A 24,959-nucleotide genomic window follows, 5' to 3' on the forward strand; every position below is an offset into this window, starting at 1 on the left:
CACACGAGGGGAATCGACAGTAGAAAGCCATCAGGAAATGAGGGGACAGAAAAGGGGAACGTCATAAAACAGAAGTCCAGAGAGGCTGAAGTATCGCTAGTAAACATAAGAGAGCATGTGCAGATTGCTCGTTCAGTACCATGGTTGGTCCTTTGTCGGCATGCCGCCAAGAATGCATATATATATATTTTTCTTTTCCAAAGTTTGAGCAGCTGATAATAAGAACAGATGTAAGCCTGTTCTTGTTATCAGTTGCACAAAACTTTTTTTAGATTACCCCATTTATTTTAATGGAATTTGATTACCACATGTTCAACATGTAGAAAGGTTCCACTGGACCTGCTGGAGAGATTTCTTGGGAAAAGCTCTTAAGAAGTCAAATCCTTTACAAGTGAGGTGTCACGTTTAGCGATAGCAGCTCGTTTGCCTCCTCCCACAACACGCATTCATAGATATCTTTAACCTGAATCTGGATAGCCTGCTAGCATCAGACATGTTATTAGCAGGGGTGTGATGAGATCTCACGCCACGAGATCTCGCAAGATTAAATTGTGACAATATTTCTCGTAAGGAAATAAGCTGTCTCGCGAGTCTCACGCAAATGACATTTTTCACATGCTGTCAAGTCACACATTAATTTCCTCATACAGTGAAATAAAAATGTATAACTGATAAGACTCACAGAGTTAATCAACTCCGCCCAGCTGATTGACACCGGCATAACCCGCTCGCGCTGTGAGTCCAGACATCTGTGACGAGTGGTAACGTAGCTGATGGAGTTTTGCAATGTAAAGATCTAAACAGTGTGCAAACTATAGCATAGCTTTCGGGGGAGCTCAGTTTTTTTTTCCTGGGACCAGGGGTGTGGGTTTGGAGGTGACTGTGATTCTTACTGCTGAATCATTAATAGCTGGGGCTGATTGTGAAAGTATCAGGCATGTTTGTCTTATTAAAATAAGCTGTCGATGATGATTATTATTAGCTGCGGCTGTGTTTGCGGCCTGACCTTTCTATTCTCTTTGAGAGGGAAGAATTTAGAAAGTTGCGAGGCACTGCGGAGAGCCCCCAGCTGCAGTAGTGCATGGATCATGTGTAATATTCATCCAGCCAGAAGGAACAATGATGAACCATTCATAGCGCGTACAAGCGACACAATCCGTACCGGAGAGGGAGAGGGGTGGTGGAGCTACAGGCCCAGGGACAGGAGATCAGGAGACCCCCCCCAAAATATCAGAAATCATGCTTTTAGGGGAGCTGATGTCTCCCCCATACTTCGCACCCTGCATCTAAAAATTGAAGCGCAGCCTTGCTCTGTTTGGAACTGTGAGCTACACTTTATCAGAGCTCCTGAAGTTAACGTGTGGATTTCTGCCTGATCAAAAGGGTTTCATTTACTTTCGGTTTCACATGCAGCCTCAAACTGAGTTGGTAAAACGGTCTTAAGGGGATAACGTTACTACCAGTGGATCAATAATTTAATGCACAGCAGAGAAAAGGGCAGGTAGACTTCTCATCAAATGATGATGTTAGTCTTGTAATATTGTGCCTTTTTTCTGGACATATAAGAGAACACGTGATATGTGGGAGAGATTTTAAATGTGCAGAAGGTTTTGAACATGAGCAGAAAAGCTGCTGAAACACAGGAGCTATTAAAGTCCAAGAGTTTCTAACTAAATTAAAATGTAATAATTTATCATTGAGGTAACTAAATCATGACTCAGCAGGCATGATATTACATGAGAAAAGTTGATCTACAAGAGAAACAGGTCTGAGAGCTGCACTGCATCATAATCTGCTACAGTTAGGCTAGAGTTTGAATTGTCACCTGCCACCTGAATTTTGTATTTTTCTTTATATAAATAGGAAGGGAATAAGTAAAAGGAAATAAAGTGTTTAATGCTCAAATTTTTCATATAATTCAGAATTAAAGATTTTTTTTAAGTCTCGTCTCGATCTTGTGAACCCAATCTCGAATCCCGTCTCATCTTGTGGGTTAAGTGTCTCGTCACACCCCTAGTTGTTTTCTCAACAGTGGAATCTTCTGTAGCTTCCAACTGCTGTGACTTACAGGGATTGGACAATGAAACTGAAACACCTGGTTTTAGACCACAATAATTTATTAATATGGTGTAGGGCCTCCTTTTGCGGCCAATACAGCGTCAATTCGTCTTGGGAATGACATATACAAGTCCTGCACAGTGGTCAGAGGGATTTTAAGCCATTCTTCTTGCAGGATAGTGGCCAGGTCACGACGTGATGCTGGTGGAGGAAAATGTTTCCTGTATCGCTCCTCCAAAACACCCCAAAGTGGCTCAATAATATTTAGATCTGGTGACTGTGCAGGCCATGGGAGATGTTCAACTTCACTTTCATGTTCATCAAACCAATCTTTCACCAGTCTTGCTGTGTGTATTGGTGCATTGTTATCCTGATACACGGCACCTCCTTCAGGATACAATGTTTGAACCATTGGATGCACATGGTCCTCCAGAATGGTTCGGTAGTCCTTGGCAGTGACGCGCCCATCTAGCACAAGTATGGGGCCAAGGGAATGCCATGATATGGCAGCCCAAACCATCACTGATCCACCCCCATGCTTCACTCTGGGCATGCAACAGTCTGGGTGGTACGCTTCTTTGGGGCTTCTCCACACCGTAACTCTCCCGGATGTGGGGAAAACAGTGAAGGCGGACTCATCAGAGAACAATACATGTTTCACATTGTCCACATCCCAAGATTTGCGCTCCTTGCACCATTGAAACTGACGTTTGGCATTGTCACAAGTGACCAAAGGTTTGGCTATAGCAGCCCGGCCGTGTATATTGACCCTGTGGAGCTCCCGACGGACAGTTTTGGTGGAAACAGGAGAGTTGAGGTGCACATTTAATTCTGCCGTGATTTGGGCAGCCGTGGTTTTATGTTTTTTGGATACAATCCGGGTTAGCACCCTTCCTCTTGCGTCCACAGTTAATCCTGTTGGATGTGGTTCGTCCTTCTTGGTGGTATGCTGACATTACCCTGGATACCGTGGCTCTTGATACATCACAAAGACTTGCTGTCTTGGTCACAGATGCGCCAGCAAGACGTGCACCAACAATTTGTCCTCTTTTGAACTCTGGTATGTCACCCATAATGTTGTGTGCATTGCAATATTTTGAGCAAAACTGTGCTCTTACCCTGCTAATTGGACCTTCACAGTCTGCTCTTATTGGTTCAATGTGCAATTAATGGAGATTGGCCACCAGGCTGGTCCAATTTAGCCATGAAACCTCCCACACTAAAATGAGAGGCGTCTCAGTTTCATTGTCCAACCCCTGTAAAAGACAGACGAATGGCCATTATGTAATTACAGTTTTAATATGGTACTTAAAAACCTGCATTCAGTAACGTCTCAGTCAGCAATGTTATCTGACATAACCAGTACTTGCCGGGGCAAAAGCGGATTTGAACAGATTTATGTACTAATATTCATCTACACATCATGCCTTACAAACTAGTTCTTTTCAGGTATACCCTAGCCCTTAGTGGCCTCCCTCACTAGAGCCCGTTTCACAACACTCCCTTTTCAAGGAAAACCTTCTTGAGACAAAAATACAGCTGTACCACATTGTTTCAGTTGTTTTTATGATTGGCCTTACTATAGGGATGCCCTGGACATTTAATTGGAGCCTTCCCCTGAATGGTCCTTTTCATCCGTCATTATTTTGGATTAGTTTGGAATGAGTTTTTGTCTTCACCCTTTATTTTTTGACTGGAAACTGACTAATCAGCTGTTGAACCATCCAGATACAGGTGTATTTAACCAAATATTAAACGCACACTCATATGCGGCTTCCAAAAAAATGTCATAGTAAATGCTGTGAACTTAGATGTCAAAGCATATTTTTCTGTTGTTCAGTGTTAATATAGTTAAGCAATAAAACATGAAGAATTGCATGCATGAATAATTTGTATAGTGTACATTTCCATATTGGCTCCATTATTTCTTTGCTGTATGCTTCTACTATTTTCTTCTTTTGTGGCAGAATTTCACAAACATCGTTAAAATTGAATTTCTGTTAGCATGTAATGGATGAGGACTGTTAATCCTGGAGGGACTTTTTACTGATTCAATTATAATTCTTAAGTTAAAAACGTGGATGATGACTTTTTTTTTTTGTGTGTGTTTCTGCTTGTGTCTTTCTTTGACACAAAGGTGGAGAAAGAGAAGATCCATGACCATGAGCGGCAGTGTTCCTATGAACACCTCAATCTACTCCTGCATTTCATCATGGGCATCAAGGTGAGCTTGGAGAGCCTGCAGCCCCAGAGTCTGGAAGTGGCCAGCCACAAATTGCAGGAGCTCCACCAGTCCCTCAGGGACCTGGAGCTGAAGATGAGCCAGCTGGGGGGAGGTGTTGCAGCTCCCGTGCAGGGTGCATGTGCCCCGACACTGGCCACTTCCTTCACACCGCTACCCAGCTCCATGGGTGCTGCCCTGGAGCTGCAGCTCCAGAGCGAAAAAACCAAGGTGGCCGAGCTGAGCCGGCGTTGCCAGGAGCTGGAGCTCAAAGTTAGCACGTTCGAGAACATCGTCTGTGTACTCAACCGAGAGATGGAGCGCTCCTGCACCACCATGGAGGCTTACAACCGCCAACACCGACTGGACCAGGACAAGATCGAGATCCTCACCAACAAGGTGACGTGCCTTCTGCAGTCTAGCTGTGACTTCCTCTAAGTTGAAATCTTGAAAGGAAATTAGTTTGACAAAGCACCAGAAATTAAAAGAGAATTAGAAAGGACGACTTCATCCACAAAAGAAAAAACGCATGTTAAGTAAACTATCTTTTTCATGTGTTTCTGTGCTGCAGGTTCGTCAGCTAGAGAGGACAGTGAGTCTGAGGGACCTGTCCATCGTGGAGATGGATGGAAAAATGAGGGAGATGTCTGCAGCCACATACGACGGCATCTTTGTCTGGAAGATCTCGGATTTCACTAAGAAGAGGCAGGATGCCGTGGCCGGCCGTGCCCCTGCTATGTTCTCTCCTGGTAACAACTTCATATGATGACTAACATCTGAGTTATAATCCAGACAATGATGAGGCGTCTGTGTGATAAAGGATTTCCACATCTTGCAGTGAATAACAGACATCATTACACTTTATTGGTGCCTTATGTTTTCCAGCCTTTTATACCAGTAAATACGGCTACAAGATGTGCCTGCGGATCTACCTGAATGGAGATGGGACTGGCCGTGGCACCCACTTGTCTCTGTTTTTTGTGGTGATGAGAGGACATAGTGACGCGCTCCTCAAGTGGCCTTTTAATCAGAAGGTAAGACTCATAATCTGGGGAGGGGTCTCCACCCTGCAGACAAAAATAATGCTGCTGTACCCACACACGTTATTTTGTTCCAAATAATACACACATATGACCAAATGTTTATTATTTAATGTAGTTTCATGTACTCTCCATATCATGAATAAAATAAGTTAAATGAATGATTCTGCATTCTGGGAAATGTGCTTACTTGCGTTCTTTCTGAGAGAGAAATGAGAGGATCTCATATCTGTGTTTTTGAAGTTGTCCCTGTGGTCATTGTTTGCTTATCTCTTCTTATATGCTAAATCAGTCCCTCTAGGACTATTAACATAAATTCATAAAATCCCTGTGAATTCAGCGTGACCTATCACCGCAGCTTTTCCACAAATTTGACCTATCATCGCTGTTTCCAGCAAAAGATTGTCATACGTCAGCTTGTGACATCGCAGCAGACATGTGTGATACCATTGTCTCACATTCGCTGACAAAAAAAAAGGGCAGTGAAAAACAGGATCCAGATCTTCTTTATAAAAACGGGGGTTAGGGTTAGGCCCGTGAAATCTTGGAGGGACAGTTTAATGATTCAACTATAATTCTGAAGTTAAAAAAAATCTAATCTATCTTTGCAGTTTTCACCTATTCCCACAATTTTATAGCAAAAAAATGCCACCAACATTGTAACTTTCATCGGAAATTTTTTTTTTTTAATTTCAAATGAATTAATCCAGTCAAATGTAATTTTGAGCGACCAACTAACCTGCTCATTGTAGAAAACAGCACATGACCATTGGCTCATTGACCATTGGTGGATGGAAGCCAACAGTCCTCTATGGCTCCTTATGTCTCTTATAGCTCTGTGTTGTGCTATATTTGCTAACCTACTCCCACTTTTGAGCATTTCAATCAAAATTAAAGATTGGATTTAAATCCTGCTTGTGACTAAACCCCACCCACAAGCTAAAGATGGTGTAACTGCCATTTCACTGTGACCTTCGGAACTGTAGTCAGGATGTGGTTAGCCCAAAATTATGCCTGCCAACACGTCTAATGGCACTTTCCCATTGCTGGTACCAGCTCATCACACCTCGCCTCATCTCGCTTCGACTTGCTTTTGGTGCCCTGTCATCGAAGGAATCCTGAACTAAAAACAATCTGAGCTCTTAAACTGAGCTAGCAGCAGGCACAGCTGTAAACACACCGCAGGACTAGCTGCACACCAGCTGCTATGTAGGTTATTTCTGACAGGGATTTGTTGTGGGTTCTCTCTGACTAATCACTAGTCTGCAGTGTTTTCACGTCACCTTTTGGTATCTCTCCAGCTCGCTTGTAACCTCGACAGAGGTGATACTAAAAAACCTACCAGGTACCAGATTTGCCCAATGGAAAACCAAAAAAGGCGAGCAGAGTCGAGGTGAGTTGGGCTGGTACTATCCAGTTTAAAAGACAAAGCTCACGCATTGTATCTTGTTTGTGAAACTGGTACACAAACACAGTTGTAAAAATAACAATTTGTAGCTTAAGAAAAAGTTACTTGTTGGAACTGTTTCTTAGCTAACAGTATTTTTAAGTTTATGAAAAAGAGTTTTTTTTTTAAAAAGGTACATGTTATTTAGGGAGCTTTAGATATGTTTTCCCCATCTAACAGTCTTTATGCTAAGCCAGGCTAACTATGTCCTGATTCCAGAAAGAAATTAGATTGTTATCTTCTCATTTAACTCTCAAGAAGAAAGAAATAAGCATATTAGATGCACAGCATATTATGGAAACCAAATTATTATGAAATCCAAAAGCTCAGTGTTGTTTTGGCTTGTATTGGTTTTTGATACACTGTTAATCATATTATAACTAGCACCTTTAAGTGTCATCATGCTATAGGCTGGAACTGCAGTATGGGTCAGCTCCAGTCTTTCCGTCAGCAGATGTAAGGCTAGACTCCCAACATCTGTACCCAGGTCACCCTAATGCTGCTCGACCAGAACAACAGGGAGCACATAATTGATGCCTTCCGGCCCGACATCTCCTCCTCATCCTTCCAGAGGCCTGTCAGCGATATGAACATCGCTAGTGGTTGCCCACTCTTCTGTCCGCTATCCAAGCTGGACTCTAAAAACTCCTACATTCGCGACGACACCATCTTCATCAAGGCTATTGTAGACCTCACTGGACTCTAGGCAAACAATGACAGCATAAATTCAACCTTGCCTTTTGTTGCTACTAAGCTGTTCACCAGGCTCCTGTAACTGGCATTTCTCTTTGGGGGTCTGTCTTGTTCTTATGGTTTTGGTACAGATTGTTGACGGCAATATGTAGAGCAGGAAACACTGGCCACAGTTTTCAAAACTTCTTTAGCCACTATAACTAGTTTACCAATCAAACATTTTTTTCTTTAACAAAAACCAGTGCCAGTATTTGGCTGGTGACGGGTGTTATTTTCCACCCTGCGTAAGACCCTTAAACAGCATTTGAACTGATTCCAAGACATAGGTAGAATATTATGCTAAATTCCACTGATCACTCTATTGCTTCTTATACCATAGATGAGGCTCAACATGTTTACTTTAACGCAGAAAAATCACCTGATTTATTTAAAAAAAAAAAGGTTTTAACTGAGTTTTCACAAGGATTGAATGTCCATTCACATTCAAATGTTGTTTCATGCTGCAGTTTAATAAATAAGTTCCTCTTGTGACAAAACTCAGTTATCACTGCTAGCTGGGCTTTAACTGGTAGCTACCATAACTACTGTTGCGTGAAGGTTCAGTGTGTAAGTTTTAGTGGCATCTAGTGGTGAGGGTTGCGAAATGCAATAAACAGCTCACTCACCGCTCACCCCTCCCTTTGCAAGTGTGCAAGAGAAGCTACAGTGACCGACGAAAAATACGTGTGGTCCTGCATTTATCCAAATTTCTCTTCTCTTCTTACTTCATTATGTAAGGTCTTTATACACTACTGAAAACAAAGTAATCAGTGTTTTCCATACATTCATTTATTTGTGGTGGCCCACCACATTATTAACACTGACCGGCACATACTATATCCGTAGCCAGATATCTGCTGGCTACAACGGAATCCCCAAAACACTGGTTGTTGCCCACAGAGGTTAAATCATTGTCAGACCATAGCCGATGGGTTCCGAGATTGCAAATCAAACTGAAAACAGTAACCGGTGCACGGAAAAGGAAGACTTGGCCTGGATATCTGTGGCCAGATATCAGCTGGCCACACTGGAAGCCCCTAAACATTCGACATTGGAGCCAAATCGTTAGAGAATAGCAGATGTGTTCTGAGATTGTGTCTCGGCTAACATGATGAAATGTAAATCCAGTATTCTCTCCACCAACTCCTGAGGAAAAATATCTTGCTCTTTGGCTTGCTAGATGCTTTACTGTGTTCACCAGCCAGTTGCTAACTTTGTCTGTCTGTGGATAGTGTACAGTGTGTTAATCAGCTTTTTCACTGGAGCTGCTGCTAGGAACAAACTGGATGAGAGCTGTGAACTGTAACAGTAAAATTCTGAGTCTGTTGATCTTTTGTATTTGTAATTTCAAACTCCAACATTTCAAGATATTATTTTTGAAAATAATGACAATTAGACCAGAGACACCGTAGCTATGTAGATTGAACAGCCTACAAACGCAGTGATAGATCAAGTAGGTCTAGGCGCTTCAGTTTGCGTGTACTGCTTGACGTTTGGTAAACTAATCCTTTTTTGTATTGCATTTATTTACAAACATAGAGCTCCAATAACAGTGTGACGCCCATGTAGCCTTCAGAGTATTGCTCAGCTTTGCACACAGTTTGTAGTGCAGTTGGACTTTTACACTTGTTTACTGTTTCTTAACATCTATGCCTCCAACTCTCAAGTCCTGTGTTCAATGGTAGTCATTTGTGGTGGTGGATATTGTTTGAATTCCATGAATTCTGAGTGCAGTATCTCAGTTGTGAATGTTGGGGGGGGTGTGTGTGTGTGTGTGTGTGTGTGTGTGTGTGTGTGTGTGTGTGTTCCATTTCTTTGCCGTTAGTTGCCACCTTAGTTTGCATGTTGGATCTGTGGAAGATGCACCGTAGCTTGCAACAGTTTCTGGGCTGTTTGTCCAGGAAACCGATGGTAGTCAAGCTGATTTTCCCAAATGGAAATATGACATATTTTTACTAAAAAATAAAACATATATTTGCATACAAGTTCTGATAGATTCAATAAATATCTTTTGATATTAATCTTTGGCTTTTTTTCAATATTTGTTGTCTGCATAGTGTCTTTGACCTTTTCACTGAGGATGTATTCATTGTCATTTTAGCAATTTAGAATATTTAACATGCATATGTACAGATATTGAAATGGCCAAAATAGAATATTGAATATCCCTGTGCATTGATTTTGTACATATTTACCACATGAGAGGTATATCAAAAATATGTCCACCACAGTGTCTTCACAAATTATTCATTTCCATTTTTTTCTACATTTTGTGATGTTGCTCCAGTAGCAAGAGTGTGGGGCTATAAAAATTCTAATGTGGGTGCGTTGATGATTTGGCGGTGCTCTAGACTCGTTAGTCTTTTTTTTAGCTAAAAAAGACTATCATAACTACCACTAACTGTACTCTTGTAAGCGATGTGCTACAAATTCTAAGTGGTATGCAGGTCATATCTTAAAAGGCTTTAATAAAAATCAGTCTCTGTTGTAGGATGATATTGGTAGTCTACATACAAGTATAAAACCCTTCAGCATAAGTTCCCATTGCAATGTAGCCCAGTAAGAAGTAAATGACCGTCGTAGGACTGAAAACCCAGGGTTAAACCTGAAGTTACCTTGCTAACCCCAAATCCTGCTTCATAGGACAGGCACCAGGTTTCACGTTTTTGTTGTGACATGTAGTTATATCTGTGAGGCAGATCATCGCTGCATGAATTGCAGATGTTTCTTTCTATAAACACAACCAGTCATTTTATTTGGAGACGTATTAAAAGACAAATAAGAGTGATGGATACACCACCTACTAAGTTCCTTCATCACCATACTGCTTTCAGCTTTTCAATTTTAATACAATTGCATTATTAGAATTTGTCAGCTGTATGTGGCTATTCTAACTTAAGTTATTTAACCTTGATGCTGTAACATTACGAAATGCAGAAAACGTCAGGATTGTTGAGCACTTTGAGAAGACACTGAGTTATATTTCCATATGGGTTGTAGCCTATGGTCGAGCTTAGACCCACAGAGTGTGGTATGTGGAGGCTGGAACTGAGATGTGAAGGCCTCAGGATGGAAGCAGAGCTGAGGTATTAAAAGAGAAAATGGTTGATGTTATTGTAAAATGTTCCTATTTTTGGCTTTCCTTACAGCTTTGAACTGACCTACTTTTTACAGAAAAAGAAGTGCCTGTACCTTTTTTTTCTTTTCTTTTTTTATGTTTCCTGAGCCCTGAGTCGTGGATGTGCTTTCGTGTGAGTGTCAACCTACCAAAATGTGAAACCTTTGATTTTGTGCAGTGTATTTTTTTTTTTTTATCTTTAATTTGTTGTTTGTTGTTGACCTTTATGAAGTCCCCCTTTACTTGACCCTTTGATGTGATGAAATCAAAATGACTAAGAATGTTTCCCTTTGCATACATAAAACTAGTGAATGTTAATGGCGTTACTTTATTTGATCACAGATTAAAAACGAGGTCAGCATATCATTAACATCCAGCTTTTGGCATCTTCATCCAAACACTTCCAGCATGTTTTTAAACCTCTCAACAAATACTGAAACCTCTCTGTGCATGAGGGGTTTCAGTAGGAGAAAGAAATGCATATACCAAACACTAGGTCATATTGTAGACCAGCATTTTATTTGTTTTATGATCAATATATACAGGATATGAGCGTGTGATGTAATTGTGGTACAAACTTTGACAGTGTGCTTGAGTTTGAGGAGCTGTTTGCTGCTGTGAGAAAGTTAAACATATCTAAATAATATATAGACTGTACTTATTAAAAAAGTTATACTGTATGTTGAGACTGTTTAAAAGCACGGTTTGGTTCGTCTGGCTGATTGTGAGAAGATGCATCTGCAGTCTGACCTCAATAGGTTGCAGCTAATATTGCCGGCTGTTGTGCATTTCCTTTCTTGTTATTACAGAAACATATATCCTCTTTATTTCCTCTTTAGAATATGTTGATTGATCCACATTATGTAGACTACATTTTGCATGCATGACTGCAGCCTCAAATAAAGTAGCTGCTGCATTACATTTGGGCCTATGTGCTGATTTGTGCCCGCAGACACAGCGTAGCAGCACGGTATGTATGTTTGTTTGCTCGCTCTTGTATAATGTGTTACCTGGTGAACTTAACAAAAGGGCTTCACATTTCATTTCCATCTGCTAAATGTCACATACAGGCGTACATTTACATTTGTCTGTCTCTCACAGCCTGTAGCTTGATCTGTTGAATGGATTTGACAGAACCTTCTCTAGACTCCAGCAGGGGAGCGATATCACATTTGAGCCGGTTGATGTTATGCTGTATCAGCGATATTGACTTGTAGGAAATGCCACACTGCCTCACTGTTATTGCAACAGAAAAAAACAATATGTCAATGTGATGTATGTATTTCAAATAACACTTCAGTACTGTCAAACTGAAACAGGTCAGATGTTTATTTACATTTCTATTTCTCTGTTTATGGATCTCCCTAAAGCCCATGTTGAGATTAAGATGAAGCGCTTTCATCTGTAGCAATGACATCAAACTCCAATCTACTTGTTGTTCTCTCTGCTACATTGTGTCGATAGTGAATCGTGTGTTAGTAAACTCTTTGTACTACAGGAAATTTGTTCCATATTTGTATTTACTTTTGTTTTATTAAAGGTTTTAAGATGCCCTCTATGCAAAGAAGTGCAATGTTTCTCAATTTTGTAATGTGAACATTTACACATTTTCTGCAAAACAACAGCACTTTGGAGCTTTGACTAACAGTGTTTTACCACATGGGGGCACACAATGCAAATGCAGACACACAAAGCTGCTGCACGCCTTCTGTTCCATTTCAGTGAACATATTGACATGTCACAGTGGGGAAAAGCACAGGCGTAAATAGAGTAATCGCTGAATTCCACTTAGCTGCTTCAGTTTCAGGCTCCTGGGTCACTTGAATAAAAGGAAGCCATCGTTTATTGTGTAATTAATGCAAGTAAGTAACACCCTTGCTTGGAATTTATTCATAGTAGCTACTTGATTTGAGAACAGTACACACCAGTCTTCCTCGGGGGCAAACACGTTGACACGTTGTCTGGCACGTACCTCAATGAATCAACATATTTGTCACAGATACTAGTAGTAGTAAAAAACATATATGCAATATACAAAATGTGTGTATTACATTACAAAATTCAGCCTTGCAATGACTAGAGGAATAAATGGGATTCTCTCTTCAGAGATGTGACAAAGGCCCTAACTAGGCACTGTTGGTTTTGTAATGGGTCACAAGCTGAAGTGGTTGGAAACCACCCATCCATCCATCGTCAACCGCTTATCCTGCGTACAGGGTCGCGCGGGGGCTCGACCCAATCCCTGCTGACATCGGGCGAAAGGCGCGGTACACCCTGGACAGGTCGCCAGTCTATCGCAGGGCCACACATAGACAAACAACCACTCACACTCACGTTCACACCTAAGGACAATTAGAGACCAATTAACCTAGTCTGCATGGCTTTGGATGGTGGGAGGAGGCTGGGGCAACCACAACCTTCTTGCTGTGAGGCGACAGTGCTAACCACTTTCCAACACCAGTTGGAAACCATTGGTTTAATATTTAATAATGGATTTTATTTTAGAAGATTGTCATAGAAGCGTTTTGTGAAAAACGTAGCCATAACTTTCAAATAAAATAATGAGTAAATGTACTCATTTACTTTTCACAACTCAACGAGCATTGGACAGTTATTAAAATCATTCATCTTAGAGAGAACAAACACTGCTGGACCGCTATATAGACAGCATTTACAAGTATTTGACTCAAAGCACATCTTATTATCAGTTACAGTGAGTGTTGTACTCGGAAAACAATCTCACTGTCCTTGTTGTGGATGGTTGTGTAGGGCTGTGTTGCTCTAAAATCATTGACCATGTGCTTTTTTGTTTATCTTTAAATTGAACTCATTACACCAAGAGGCAAAATCATCAACTCCAGCTTAGGGAAACGATGATGTAATGGAGGATCACACCTCACCAAACTTAAACACCTAAACTTTATCTTTTGTTTAGAGTTGTAAAAGTAAAAATGTTTTAGGCATGTCTGACATTTTGCAGTACAAATAGTGAATGCATAATGAAAGTCTGTTAAATGCCAGCATAGATTCATATTGTTTTACAAATCTATTCTATACAGACAAAGTAGAGGGTCACTTAACTGCATCTTCATCACTCAATGGGAATGTCAGCTGTGTAACAGATCCTACTAAACATACTCTTTGTGATCTCATCCAAGGTTTTAGAGGACTTACATCAGTCGGTACTTGATATGCATCACTGACTCCTCATTACATCATCTCGCTAGCCGTAGTTTTTAGTCAGTCCTCTGGAACTCCTACGAGCTAATATCTTCCACACATCTGGCAAAGGTCTCCCTGTGTCCCCCTGACAGACTTCCTCCTGCGAGTGTAATTGAGGATCAGGCAGTAAATCCCACTCTGTGGCACTGAGCATGAATGGGAATGACAACTATTAACAAATAATATGTTGGATGGTTCATATATTTGGATGTTCTCTCTACGTCAAAACTAAAAGGTAACTCACTGTTGCTGTCACATGCTTATATCTTATAATATATATAAAATAATAAACAAGAAATAAGAAAAGCGGGGTCATAAAACTTGCTCCACACTAGAGGTACCATGAAAATATTAAACATGAAAGTAGAGACACTCAAAAAAAAATTCTTTTCCATGTGGTATAGAAAGAAAGTTTGATTTGAGTAGTCAAGCAAGAAGTAGCATTTACAAAGACCCATTTTTGGTTTCTTCTTGGGCAGGTTGGAAACAGTATTGAATGCATAGCCTCAAAGACCACTGGGGTAGAGGAAATGACCGGTGACAGGCATTCAGGAATACGGTGAATTTGTCTTAAGGATGGGGAAACATTACCTGCCATTTCAATGAATGAGGCTTTGGTTCTCCATACAGGCTGATCTTTGTGAAATGTGCCCCCCAATTTCCCCCTGATCCGGGTTAATATGCTGCCTTAAACCATACAAGCTGGAAAGAGAATTGAGAAAGACCCTCTCAGGGGGCAGACCTCATTAGAGAGACTTCCTTGCCAATGTCACTGTTTTTATTGTACCTGACAGTTAAAGTATTATTGAATTAGACCTCCGATTCACTGAGAAAAAGGAATAAAAGGGTAAGTGTGCATCAAATGAAGTGTTATCGATCAGCGATTAAAACCCCCCTCACGCCACACCTTTTCAAATTCCGAATTGTGCTCAACATTTTTTGTAACTTTCCAAAACTGACAATTCGATATGTATGCCTACTCAATGCAACAATTGCTGCAGGTGTGTGGAGTATGAGAGTATAAACCTCTCTCTAAAGGTCTCTTCTCATTCTTCACACAGTGACCTTTGCCACTTTTTGTGTGTATAAATTACGGCAAAACCATGACTGCCTATGAGGAAAGACTAGGAAAGTGTGCACTGTAATCCCCATTTAAATGATGATTGCGACTGATACCTCACTATGATGGTGCTCTATCGAATAGTTGTGGAGACATTTCGGTCTGGACTGTACGGGGATGAACCGACCAACATTGTCATTCCTAGGGCAAGGCTGACAAAATAACTGAATACTAACTTTTTCCTGCCAATATATGGTGTCCTCATTGATTGCATTCAATGCATTAGGATGCATTACTGGATCTTAAAAGGTGTAGAACGCTGTGCCTGTAGGTACACTTCTGTTGACCATTTAATCATCGACATGACTTGGTCTCGACCTCCTCAGGCTTTGGCCTTTACCATACTATGACTGGATGTGGTGCTGGAATAGACTTTGACATATAGCTGAGATAATACACACAACAGTCCAGGCTGTGCAGTTAATCTGACCTGTCATAACCTTGAATTGTCAGTGAGTTCAGCATGGGTCAGAGAGCCTCACCAACTGTTACCAGCATAATGACACAGTACACGCGATTAGATTCTTGATAATGCCTTCTGCAGTCAGTGAGCTGAACCGGGAAATGCAGTCTAATATATGTGGATTAGCACAAGGGAAATCCTAGAGGGAGAATATCCACTAAATACCCAGAGGTCTTTGCGGGACATCTTGAACGATAATTCTGGTTTATTTTGACTTAGGTCTTAAGTCTTAGCCATTATTCCTATTCCAGTCCTATAAGTTATAATAACATTATGCTCACTGCTGAGGAGGTGGTGACATCGCTAAAAATTAAAACCTGGCAAGAGGCAGACAGTCCGGAAACAAATTCCAGGATAGTCAAATTTATGTGAAAGACCAAACATACAGTAAATTTAGAAGATAAAGTTATTATTTTTTACCTCCAAATAAAGTGGTTTAGATAATTCGGTTAACCTGTACTCTTGTTTACATCCTGTATGATTGTCTGACTGCCCATGTATCATGCCCCATTGGACTCTGATGTGACGTTCCTGCTTTCCCAGATCTCAGCAATTATTTTGGTAAGTATAACGGTACAGTATCATAACCAATAGGAATGATGACCAAAATTACACAAATAGACCAAAGCCATAATAATCTGCAATTATCTTTCGATGTAATGACTGGAAACTCCTGTTGACACCACAGATTGGCAGTATAATGATGAGATACTGATGTGGAGGTAATTGAATGCGTTTACATGCACAATGGTGGTTTTGAGTCTTATTCCGGGATCATATTCAGGCTGTGACATTTACATGGAACATGAGAAAACTGGTTATTCATATCCCTATTGCATCATCATAACAGTATGGTCACTGAATTTCAGCCACATATTTCTGTTCTGACTGAGTTACTAGCAATTAAAAATAAACACATTTTTGGTTTCTGGCTGTCAACTCCTTTTTGATCTAATGCAGTTTATGATCTGCACTGCATGACTGAAGTCAGTTTGTCCATTGTCATTACATTGTATTATTTACCATCATGTCGATAGTTGATGACTTGCACACTGTGGGAGAATGATCAGGAACCTGAAGGTGTTCACATAGTATCCAGGTTTCTATTGGATTACTCTAGCTGGCATTTCCAGGTTTCCTAAAACAGGGATATGGGCTTAGTGAAGCTGCATAATTCATATACCACAAGTACCAATACAAGTTCCAATGTGTTGTATCTTAATGGATAGGGTTTAGTTGAAATATATTTCTTATTACCTGACATCTGAACTGGTATATGGACAACACTTGCCAAACTGCACTGCTCCAGTATTGTCAGTTTCATTTTAAGGTGCTGGAAAAACACTATTTCTTAAAAATAAAATTTAAATAATTTAATTAAATTAAAGATAAGAGAATGAATGCTCGATCATTAATTAATGATGTTGTCGCCCCCTCTACTATTTCTTTGTTGATTTATTAAAAAGACTTCCAAACTCTTGTATTTTGTATGATGTGTCTCTGGGCAGGAGATTTATATCATGTTGCTCACTAGAGGGCAGGCTTGTCTCACTGAAACTACAAATGATAATATGCCATATAGTTTCTTTTCTTGTGTTTTTGTACCATCAACCTGTTTCATGCAGGATTACTAGAACTGTTTTTTTATCTTTTGATACACCCATGGTCACAATATGTGATTCACTATACCTCCTGCCCTCCCTCCTATCACCTCCTTAGCGTGGTCACTAACCCAGTGTGATCACACATTGTGGGTAACAGCCTTCCTCCTTTTTTCTCTCAAATATTAATGATATAATTTTAACCACTTTCCTTTATCCTCTGGGTCTATAGTTTCCAAATCACAATCAGATTTCTCTCCAGTGTTGGTGAAGAGGTCTACAAGGAGTACTCTTTAGTTTCCTCTGTTAGGTATACAAGCAGCCATTCTCCCTCTCAAAGGTAAACAGTGGGTGGCCACTGAGGAATCTCCCTGCTGAGTTAATTTACACTGCAGGACGGGGATGTGACTCCATCCTCCATGCAGGGGGAGAAAAATAGCCCCAAGTTCCAGCAGGACACAGTAACTCTTGCTACTTTGTACTTTGTACGCATGTTCCTTTAACTTAAATCTTTACAAGCATGACATTTTTGTGTTGTCATGTTGACTGAAAATGTTATGGTCTTTTACGTTGTACATTGTGGTGAATTATATCACGTTATACTAATTTGTCCTCCCCACTTACCTCTCTGCAGGTAGACAAAATATTAGAAACAGCTCTCAGTATAACATTGTAACCTTCAGGATGTATTAGACTGCATCACTTTCAGTGAGGTGTATCTAATAACCTGGCAACTGAGCTAGTAATTGAAATAAAAACTATTTTGGAACTTTTTAACCAAATCAACCAGTTTCATTTGGATTATGCTTTCTTGACCTGGAAACCAACATATTAGTGCTAACTTGAATTATTTTCCATTTTCTTGTCATCCATTTTCAAAAATCAAATTAGCTACATTTTACCTTAGTATACGCATTTTCACACCATCACCATTAGCCAAGTTTAAATCTAAAGTTAATGCAAAAAAAAATAAAAAATCCAGAAATTGGCACAAGAAAATATCCATTAATGTGTGTTTCGTTCCACTACTGTTAATATATTAAAAGTGGGACGCATTGAGATAAACAATTGGTGGCACGGCAGAAAAAGAGAACACAACACTCATGTTTTTTTATGTGCAAATTGAAATACACATAAAAACAGGTGGATGGAAACGCACGTATGTTTATTCATTATTTAAACATATTAACTACAAATACTAAGTGTAATTTTTTCCTTTCTAAATCTCTAAGTTTCTACTTTCTCAGGAAGAAAATTGAGAGGCTGACTTTTACTTGACAGCAGCTTTATCATGGGACCTACAATGAAATATGTATCAATACATTTTATCTGCAGTCAGAGTTTTGCTATTAATTCTTTGAAAAGTTGTTTCAAAGTTTTTTGGGACAATATATAAGCTAGGTTATAGCCTGTATATTGAGTTTTACTATCTTATTCCCCCTGGTAGATGTCTTGGCAGAGATATACCAGACTATTCTCAGTTCTTATGTTTGTCTTAGATCACTCTGCGCCAGACAATCACTTATTGTTATTGCTTTTAGGGGCCCTTGAGAAGACACACCGCACTGTGTTCTCTGGGCCAGCAGCTGTTTTACTACTCAATGGAAATAGTGAATGGCATTCAGGAGATGCCCCTGGGATCTCAGAGTTTCTTCCTGCTGTGATGTTTATCATTACAGTAAAGAGTTACCTGCTGAGTGGCTGGGCTTTCTCTGAATGCTCCCCTATCGGCCCTCACTTTGAACTAAACCTTGATACGTGTGTTAACCTAAAAACACATTTTTTCCCAGCTAAGATGGAAAAGTTGTAAGTGTTCACCTCCTTTTAGCTCTGACTCACCAGGGACACATCAGGTAGTTTACAACTTTGCTCTGGGTCAACATGGCAGAGTTCACTTCGGCTGACAGATGTAGTAGGCATGAGTCATCCTCACCTCACAGTTGTCTGTCAACAATAGAATCAGTTTTTCAGTGTGGTCATTGTAAGGTCTACAGAGGTACATCGCCATACAGCTACATGAACAGTAGCTGATTTGCCATGTTCGTGTATCACTCTGTAACACTCTTTAACCCCTGATTAACGTGGGGCCCACAGCTGGAAAACTCCTGCAGTGCTGGAAAAAATCATGGTTTCCCACAAAACCCAGAGGAGCCCCTTTCATGTGGTGGTTTAAGAGTGTAACCCAGATTCTGGTGGCCTGAGCTCACTTCCAGACTTCATCTCATGGTTCTGCTTCTCCTGCTGATGTGGTGAATACACACATTCTCATAATGTCCTTCAATAGTCCTTGCAAATACACAGATGTATGCAATCAGTGGCTGGTGGGAACGGAACAAACTAGAGATGACAGGAGGTCGGACTCCTTCCACACCTCAAAAAACTGCTTAGCTAAACTGCCTGTTCCTGGTGCCATGGCAACACCATCAGCAATGTTGAGAAAGCTTCCTAGGTTCTTTTGTGAATGACTTTTTCCATACAGACAGGCATTTCTCAAACATCTGGATGCAGGCTGTCAGATACAAATGTGCTGTATTTATTTAGGTTTTCCTCATATCTCCATGACATCTATCAGATCTCCTTTCCCTCTTGGCTGTGGTTATTCTTGTGTTCTTGTGTGGCTCACTGTTGTACAGCATGGCTCTACCACTACCAGAATTTCCCATTTGGGCCACCCAGAATCAAAAACTGCATCAACCAAAAATTCATACACCTCAAGATGGAAGCATTTGGCTGTCCGGTTGAAGCAGATGTTGGAGCATTAGGCCAGGGTCATGTTAGGGTTCAACTCATTGGGCAGCAGAGTTATGGAGACAATGTAAAATACCAATGGTGGGCCTGGTGACTCCCCAGAGAACACATCTATCAAACTGCACCGATGCAGCAGTAAGGAATCACACATGGTATTGAGCTTTTCCACAAGTCATTGTTTCTCCAGGCTGGGTTGTTGTGGGAAACATCATGATGGGGAGAAGATGAGTATCAGAGATGGAAGTTGGTTAGCGTTGGATATGGGCATCCTGTCTCTCGGGAGTTGGGATGATAAAGCAGCTGTCTGAAGACACTCGGTGGAAGCAATTTTTCATTTATAACAAGAAACATTCTCCAGAGTGTTGGTGCTGATATAACTTGAAACTATGCAACAATATTCCTCAAATAATACATCCACAAGGGCTCTGTATAATTATGACCACAGTATGAGTGGTGAAGACATTGACTTTTAAGTAGCGTACTGTTTTCTTTACATCAGTATACTGAGACGGATGATTTAAAACAAATGGGGTTGGATGTTTTTGATTTATGGTTGGAGAGTTCTTTTAAACGGGAATTGGTCTTGGATGAAGCAAGCACACGTTCCTTTGTCAAATGGAAATATTTTCTGCAGATCTTTGTATCAATGAAGTATTCATTTTACACATCCATGGTATTCATAGCATGAATGGAGAATGTCATTTTTAGACAGGCAACGGTAAAAAATTAGACTGAAGATGTGAACTGCAGAATATGGGCTGGAATGTATGAATCTTCTTAGGAAGGGTCCTAAAAATGGTACTGCACTTTGACCTATGGTTCAAAATATACTTTGTAAAAATTAGGATTTAAAATATTTGCATAAAGAAGCTAAAAGTAACTTTTAGCAAAGTCTTAGTGTGATCTTCAGTGCTGACAGCAGTGAACTATTTTATGTTATTCAAATACGTGTTCAATTGTTCCTGTTTTTCCAAACCACAAATGAGTCCTACAAATTAAACATTTCCATAAAAAATACCGGCAAGTTTATAAATTTAGAATAATTTTTTTAATTTGCCATTTAAATGTTTTGTTTTTCATTTTTTAAAACTACTAATACTAAAGTATTGCACTTTTTTATAATTGATACAGATGTTTACTGTGGATATTAGGAAGAATCATAGGTACATGAACATTTATTTGTATTCATGGTAAATCCATCAGAAACTTTTTCATGCTGTGTGGCAGTGTGGGTGTTGGGACAGATATTATATCTTTCATCAACTTATCATCATACATTTCCATAATATGAATGTCTGGCTCTGCTGGTCACTCCTGACTGACTTAGGAAACCTCAGGAGCTCCCTGAAATAATTTGGGAGCTGAGAGTGTTAACACAGGAAGGTTTATGCATAGCACTTATTTTTAAATGTGAAAATAAAAGCAAAATGTTGTCATTTCAAAAATTTAAAACTACACAATATTTAGTAGATTATATGTGCATTTTGAACTTCTTCTTGTCGAAAACAAAATATGAGGATTAGGGTCATCATTTCCTACACGTTAATACTGTAATGGATTTTAAATGTGCTAAAATGTGATTATGGCCACCATATCCTTACAGGGAGGGCTTAATTGAGGCTAGCCAAGTCCTACTTCAACAATGAAAAGGTATGCTTTTCAACACTATGCAAATGAATAAGGCATTTGTAAAGACACTTTTTTGTGAAAAACAACAAAGAAACTGAAGTTGAGCTGTTCAGCCCCTCACTCCAGAAAAAGGGATTCTAGAACTCTTCTCTCAACTGTAGCTTGTAAAACACGCCATTTCTATCTACATACACAGCGGGTCTTCTTTCATGAAAGTCGCCATGTTTCTACAGTAGCCCGAACAGACAAACTGTTCTACAGAGTGCGTTTCATCACTACGAAGAAAGAAAAGTAGTGATCGAAGTAGTCGTTGGTACGGTAGCGCGTCGGCCACCGTAGCTTCTCCTATGCGCTTGCAAAGGGAGGGGGGAGCTGTAAGTGAGCCGTTGGTTGCAATCAGGTTGCAATTCGCAACCCTCACCACTAGATGCCACTAAAACTTACACACTAAACCTTTAATCTACAATTATTTTATGAAGAAAAAGAAAGAAAGAAATTATTTAATCAAAACTAACTCTGTAGTACAATAAGTACAAGGGCTCCACTGGTGTGATGGATATTTCCTGTGAATGTGCAGAACACATGAAATAAGAGATCTGACAATCAATAATACTGTACTAATTCAACCCAGGACCTCTGTGTTTTAAAGACAAAGGCTCTTCCTTCTGAACCAGTTCTGTTCCACAAATATGTTCTTAAACCCAAAACAAATGTACATTGTCTGCATGCTGGTGTGCTGCCAGTGATGTTCTTTTAAAGCCTCCATTCATCCATTTCAGATTTGTGGTTGGCTTTCGAAAGGCTTGGGTCTGTCTGTCTCTAGATGGTCTGGACTTACAGGAGGCTTTATTTTCATTGCTGGAAGCAGTATCCTCTAAAGCACCGGCGCCTCTTGTTGGGGCTGTGTTTTCCTTGTCAACGGCTACTGTTTTCTTTAGAGGCCTCATGCTCTAAATGATAGTGCTGCAGTAGCACAAGGTGAAGAGTTTTCCCCACCGTGCGTCATGTGTGGAGCAAAACAACAAGAAAATAACAACAAAAAAAAGATCATCAAAAAAGAAAACCCCTGTAAGGTTCTCATTATCACACGTTCTGTGAGCCTTCAATTTATGAGCACAGCTTCGCTCTGAACAGACTGCTGCACAGATGTTACTGTTTTGTGAAACGAATGCCTGTTGCATTTGATATAGAGGGATGTAAATCATGTTCGGGGGCTTAAGTCATCTACTTTAGACTTAACATTCTAACTGTGGCGCTCCAGTGGCACAGCTATGTGTTCAAAATCTTGCAGATGTGTGTCACCTATTTTAAAAATTAAGATACATGTCTTCATTGAAGCAGGAAAATGGGTCACAAAGTCTTCCCACTACTTATGTTACTCCCATTCAGGCTCTAACTGCCTTTTCATGGAACTGCCCCTTTTTGTTGGGGACCATTTGAAAATGACTACGATAGGGAGAGAGGATAAACCTTATATTTCACATTTAGAAAAAGCAAAAAATTGCAATAGTCTGTGACAATATTGGTACAACTTACCAATAAGGATTTTAAGCCCCTTTTCCACGGCACGATACCAGCTCGACTCGACACGACACGACACGACTCGCCTCGGCTCTACTCGCCTTTTGTGGTTTTCCATTGTGGAAAAGTTGTACCTGTACCTGCTTCCAGGTACTTTTCGACTCTGTGAGGTTCAAGCAAGCTGAGGCGAAATTAAAATGTGATGTGAAAGCACAGCAGACTACTGATTGGTCAGAGAGAATCGTCACGATTCACTGTGTCATCATTGCGCGCGCCTGAAAGAGGTCAGCAACAGACATCTTTATATTTTACAATTTTCATATGTTATTTCATCACTAAATCCACTTCTGAGAAGTTTTGAGGTGAGAAATCAACTGTGCAGATTTCGAGTTTTACGAGAGGTGATGGCGGAACAAAAATGAGCGTGAAAGTTTTCAGAGTTGAGGAGCTCCGCATATGTCGGCGGGGGAAGCCTGCGCCAACCCACGGGAGGAGCTCGCGAGGCCGGCCAACCGCCCGCTCACAGAGCCCTCTGGCCCACTGTCACAGAGACCGCAGCAACTGCAGCAACAACGCCAGCTGGAAGGTTTTCATACCGCTTATCTGTGTTTACATTCTGAGTAACGTTGAAACTTTTTAACTTACATAAAGAGACAGCTGTGTGTGGGTCGCAGGTGTGTGTGTCGCATTGAAAATTACGTTGCGGCAGTTGTGTGTGGCGGCGCTATGACGACCAGCTACACTGAGGGTTATGCTGAGCTCCATTTACCTCGGAGGTCGGAGCTGGGAATGACATCACACCCGGCGGCGTTAGTAACAAGTCGGAAAACCTCGCTCGGCCAGCTCTTTGTTTACAACTAGCCAGGTTAGCTATTGATACGCCGGTTGATTAAAAAAACGCGTTGTGCGGTATTTACTCACACTAAAACACTGTGGCAACACGTCCACAGACAGCTGTTGGACAGCACTTTGTGTACGAACATTTATATGAGTCACAACTACACAGAAGTACTAATAAACAGTATAATCTACAGCTTTCACTAACTGTTGATACCCCGACAGCCATCTTGGATCACAAAGTTGGGGTAGTGCGGTTCTCCCGACTTGGGAAGTCGGGATTCTGACGTAAGGGGGCGTTCCCTTTGAAATTTTGACCTTTGAACTCGGAAATTCCGACTTCCCAAGTCAACTGGAACGCACCACTACTATAGGTGCGTTCGACATGACGGCGGCTGACTTTCGCTGATTTGATAGTCTAACGTGAGCTGCAGGTGACTGCAGGGGCTGGGTTTAAAAACAGTGCCGTCAAGTCGGACACATTCTACCTGCAGCAGCTTACTGTGAGCTGAGATCAATGACTGATCTCGCGGCATTTGCAAAGAAAAATACCGCGAGACCAGGCAATAGTGTGGTTCCAATTTGGTGCTGTTGGGGAAAAGCAACTGCGGCCGCCGGGCTTGGCGCCTGCATCAATTTCTAACCAGCATGCCTTATTTTAAGTCCAGCATGCATCACGTTAAGTCAGTGCTGCGCAGCGCCGCATTAAGTCAAACGCAACTTATCTATGGGTACTATCTGCAATGGAAAACGGACACAGCCAAACAAAGTCGAGTGGAATTGAGGTGAGTCGAGTTGAGTTGAGCAGATACTGGTAATGGAAAAATGCGGGAACCTCTGGGTCTGAAAAGTAAAGCTAATGCAGAAGTGTCTTAAACTAGCATATTTTCTAATGGCCAGCAGGGGGCGTCTCCACTGGTTCCAAAACAGTTTGTAACACTGTTTAAAGGGGCATTATGTAGTTTCCAGTGGCCACTAGAGGTGCGGTTCTAAGATTGCAACCAGGCGTGTGCTCGTACGCGTGCTCGCTATCATACAGAAATCCTGCAATAAACGCAGAAACTCCAGCATGCAGGCTGTGGATTTTCACTCAGACATGTTCAGGCTCTGTTATTTCAAAGTTTCCGTCTCAGAGGCGGATCAACACTGGCTCCGTAACTTCATTCAGCGCAGCCAGATGCATATCTGCACAATCCTCCCGA

At 40.8% G+C, this 24,959-nt stretch overlaps 1 protein-coding gene across 5 annotated transcripts; it reads left to right on the plus strand.

Moving 5' to 3' along the window:
* The first annotated feature begins 2,303 nt into the window (after positions 1–2,303).
* Positions 2,304–12,180, plus strand: LOC123960690 (TNF receptor-associated factor 2-like). Of its 5 annotated transcripts, none has more exons than XM_046035599.1 (5): positions 2,304–3,118; positions 4,196–4,678; positions 4,851–5,028; positions 5,165–5,313; positions 7,190–7,432. In XM_046035599.1, the coding sequence occupies exons 2-5, from the start codon at positions 4,271–4,273 to the stop codon at positions 7,298–7,300; spliced, it is 846 nt and encodes a 281-aa protein (XP_045891555.1). In that variant the 5' UTR covers positions 2,304–3,118; positions 4,196–4,270; the 3' UTR covers positions 7,301–7,432. The 5 variants fall into 5 exon arrangements, with proteins under 5 accessions (XP_045891555.1, XP_045891556.1, XP_045891557.1 ...); XM_046035600.1 differs by having other exon boundaries at positions 2,305–3,118; positions 7,177–7,397; XM_046035601.1 differs by having other exon boundaries at positions 2,305–3,118; positions 7,161–7,348.
* Positions 12,181–24,959: the final 12,779 nt, after the last annotated feature.

Source organism: Micropterus dolomieu, linkage group LG21 (genome assembly GCF_021292245.1).
Source record: "Micropterus dolomieu isolate WLL.071019.BEF.003 ecotype Adirondacks linkage group LG21, ASM2129224v1, whole genome shotgun sequence".
In the NCBI taxonomy this organism is placed as follows: Eukaryota; Metazoa; Chordata; class Actinopteri; order Centrarchiformes; family Centrarchidae; genus Micropterus; species Micropterus dolomieu.

Bases quoted from the DNA above. Each gene is read 5' to 3' on its own strand.
- LOC123960690 (XM_046035598.1), top strand. From the start codon at position 4,271: ATGGGCATCAAGGTGAGCTTGGAGAGCCTGCAGCCCCAGAGTCTGGAA. The intron at 4,679-4,850 runs GTGACGTGCCTT...TCTGTGCTGCAG, and splicing joins TCGAGATCCTCACCAACAAG to GTTCGTCAGCTAGAGAGGAC. The intron at 5,029-5,164 runs GTAACAACTTCA...TATGTTTTCCAG, and splicing joins CCCTGCTATGTTCTCTCCTG to CCTTTTATACCAGTAAATAC.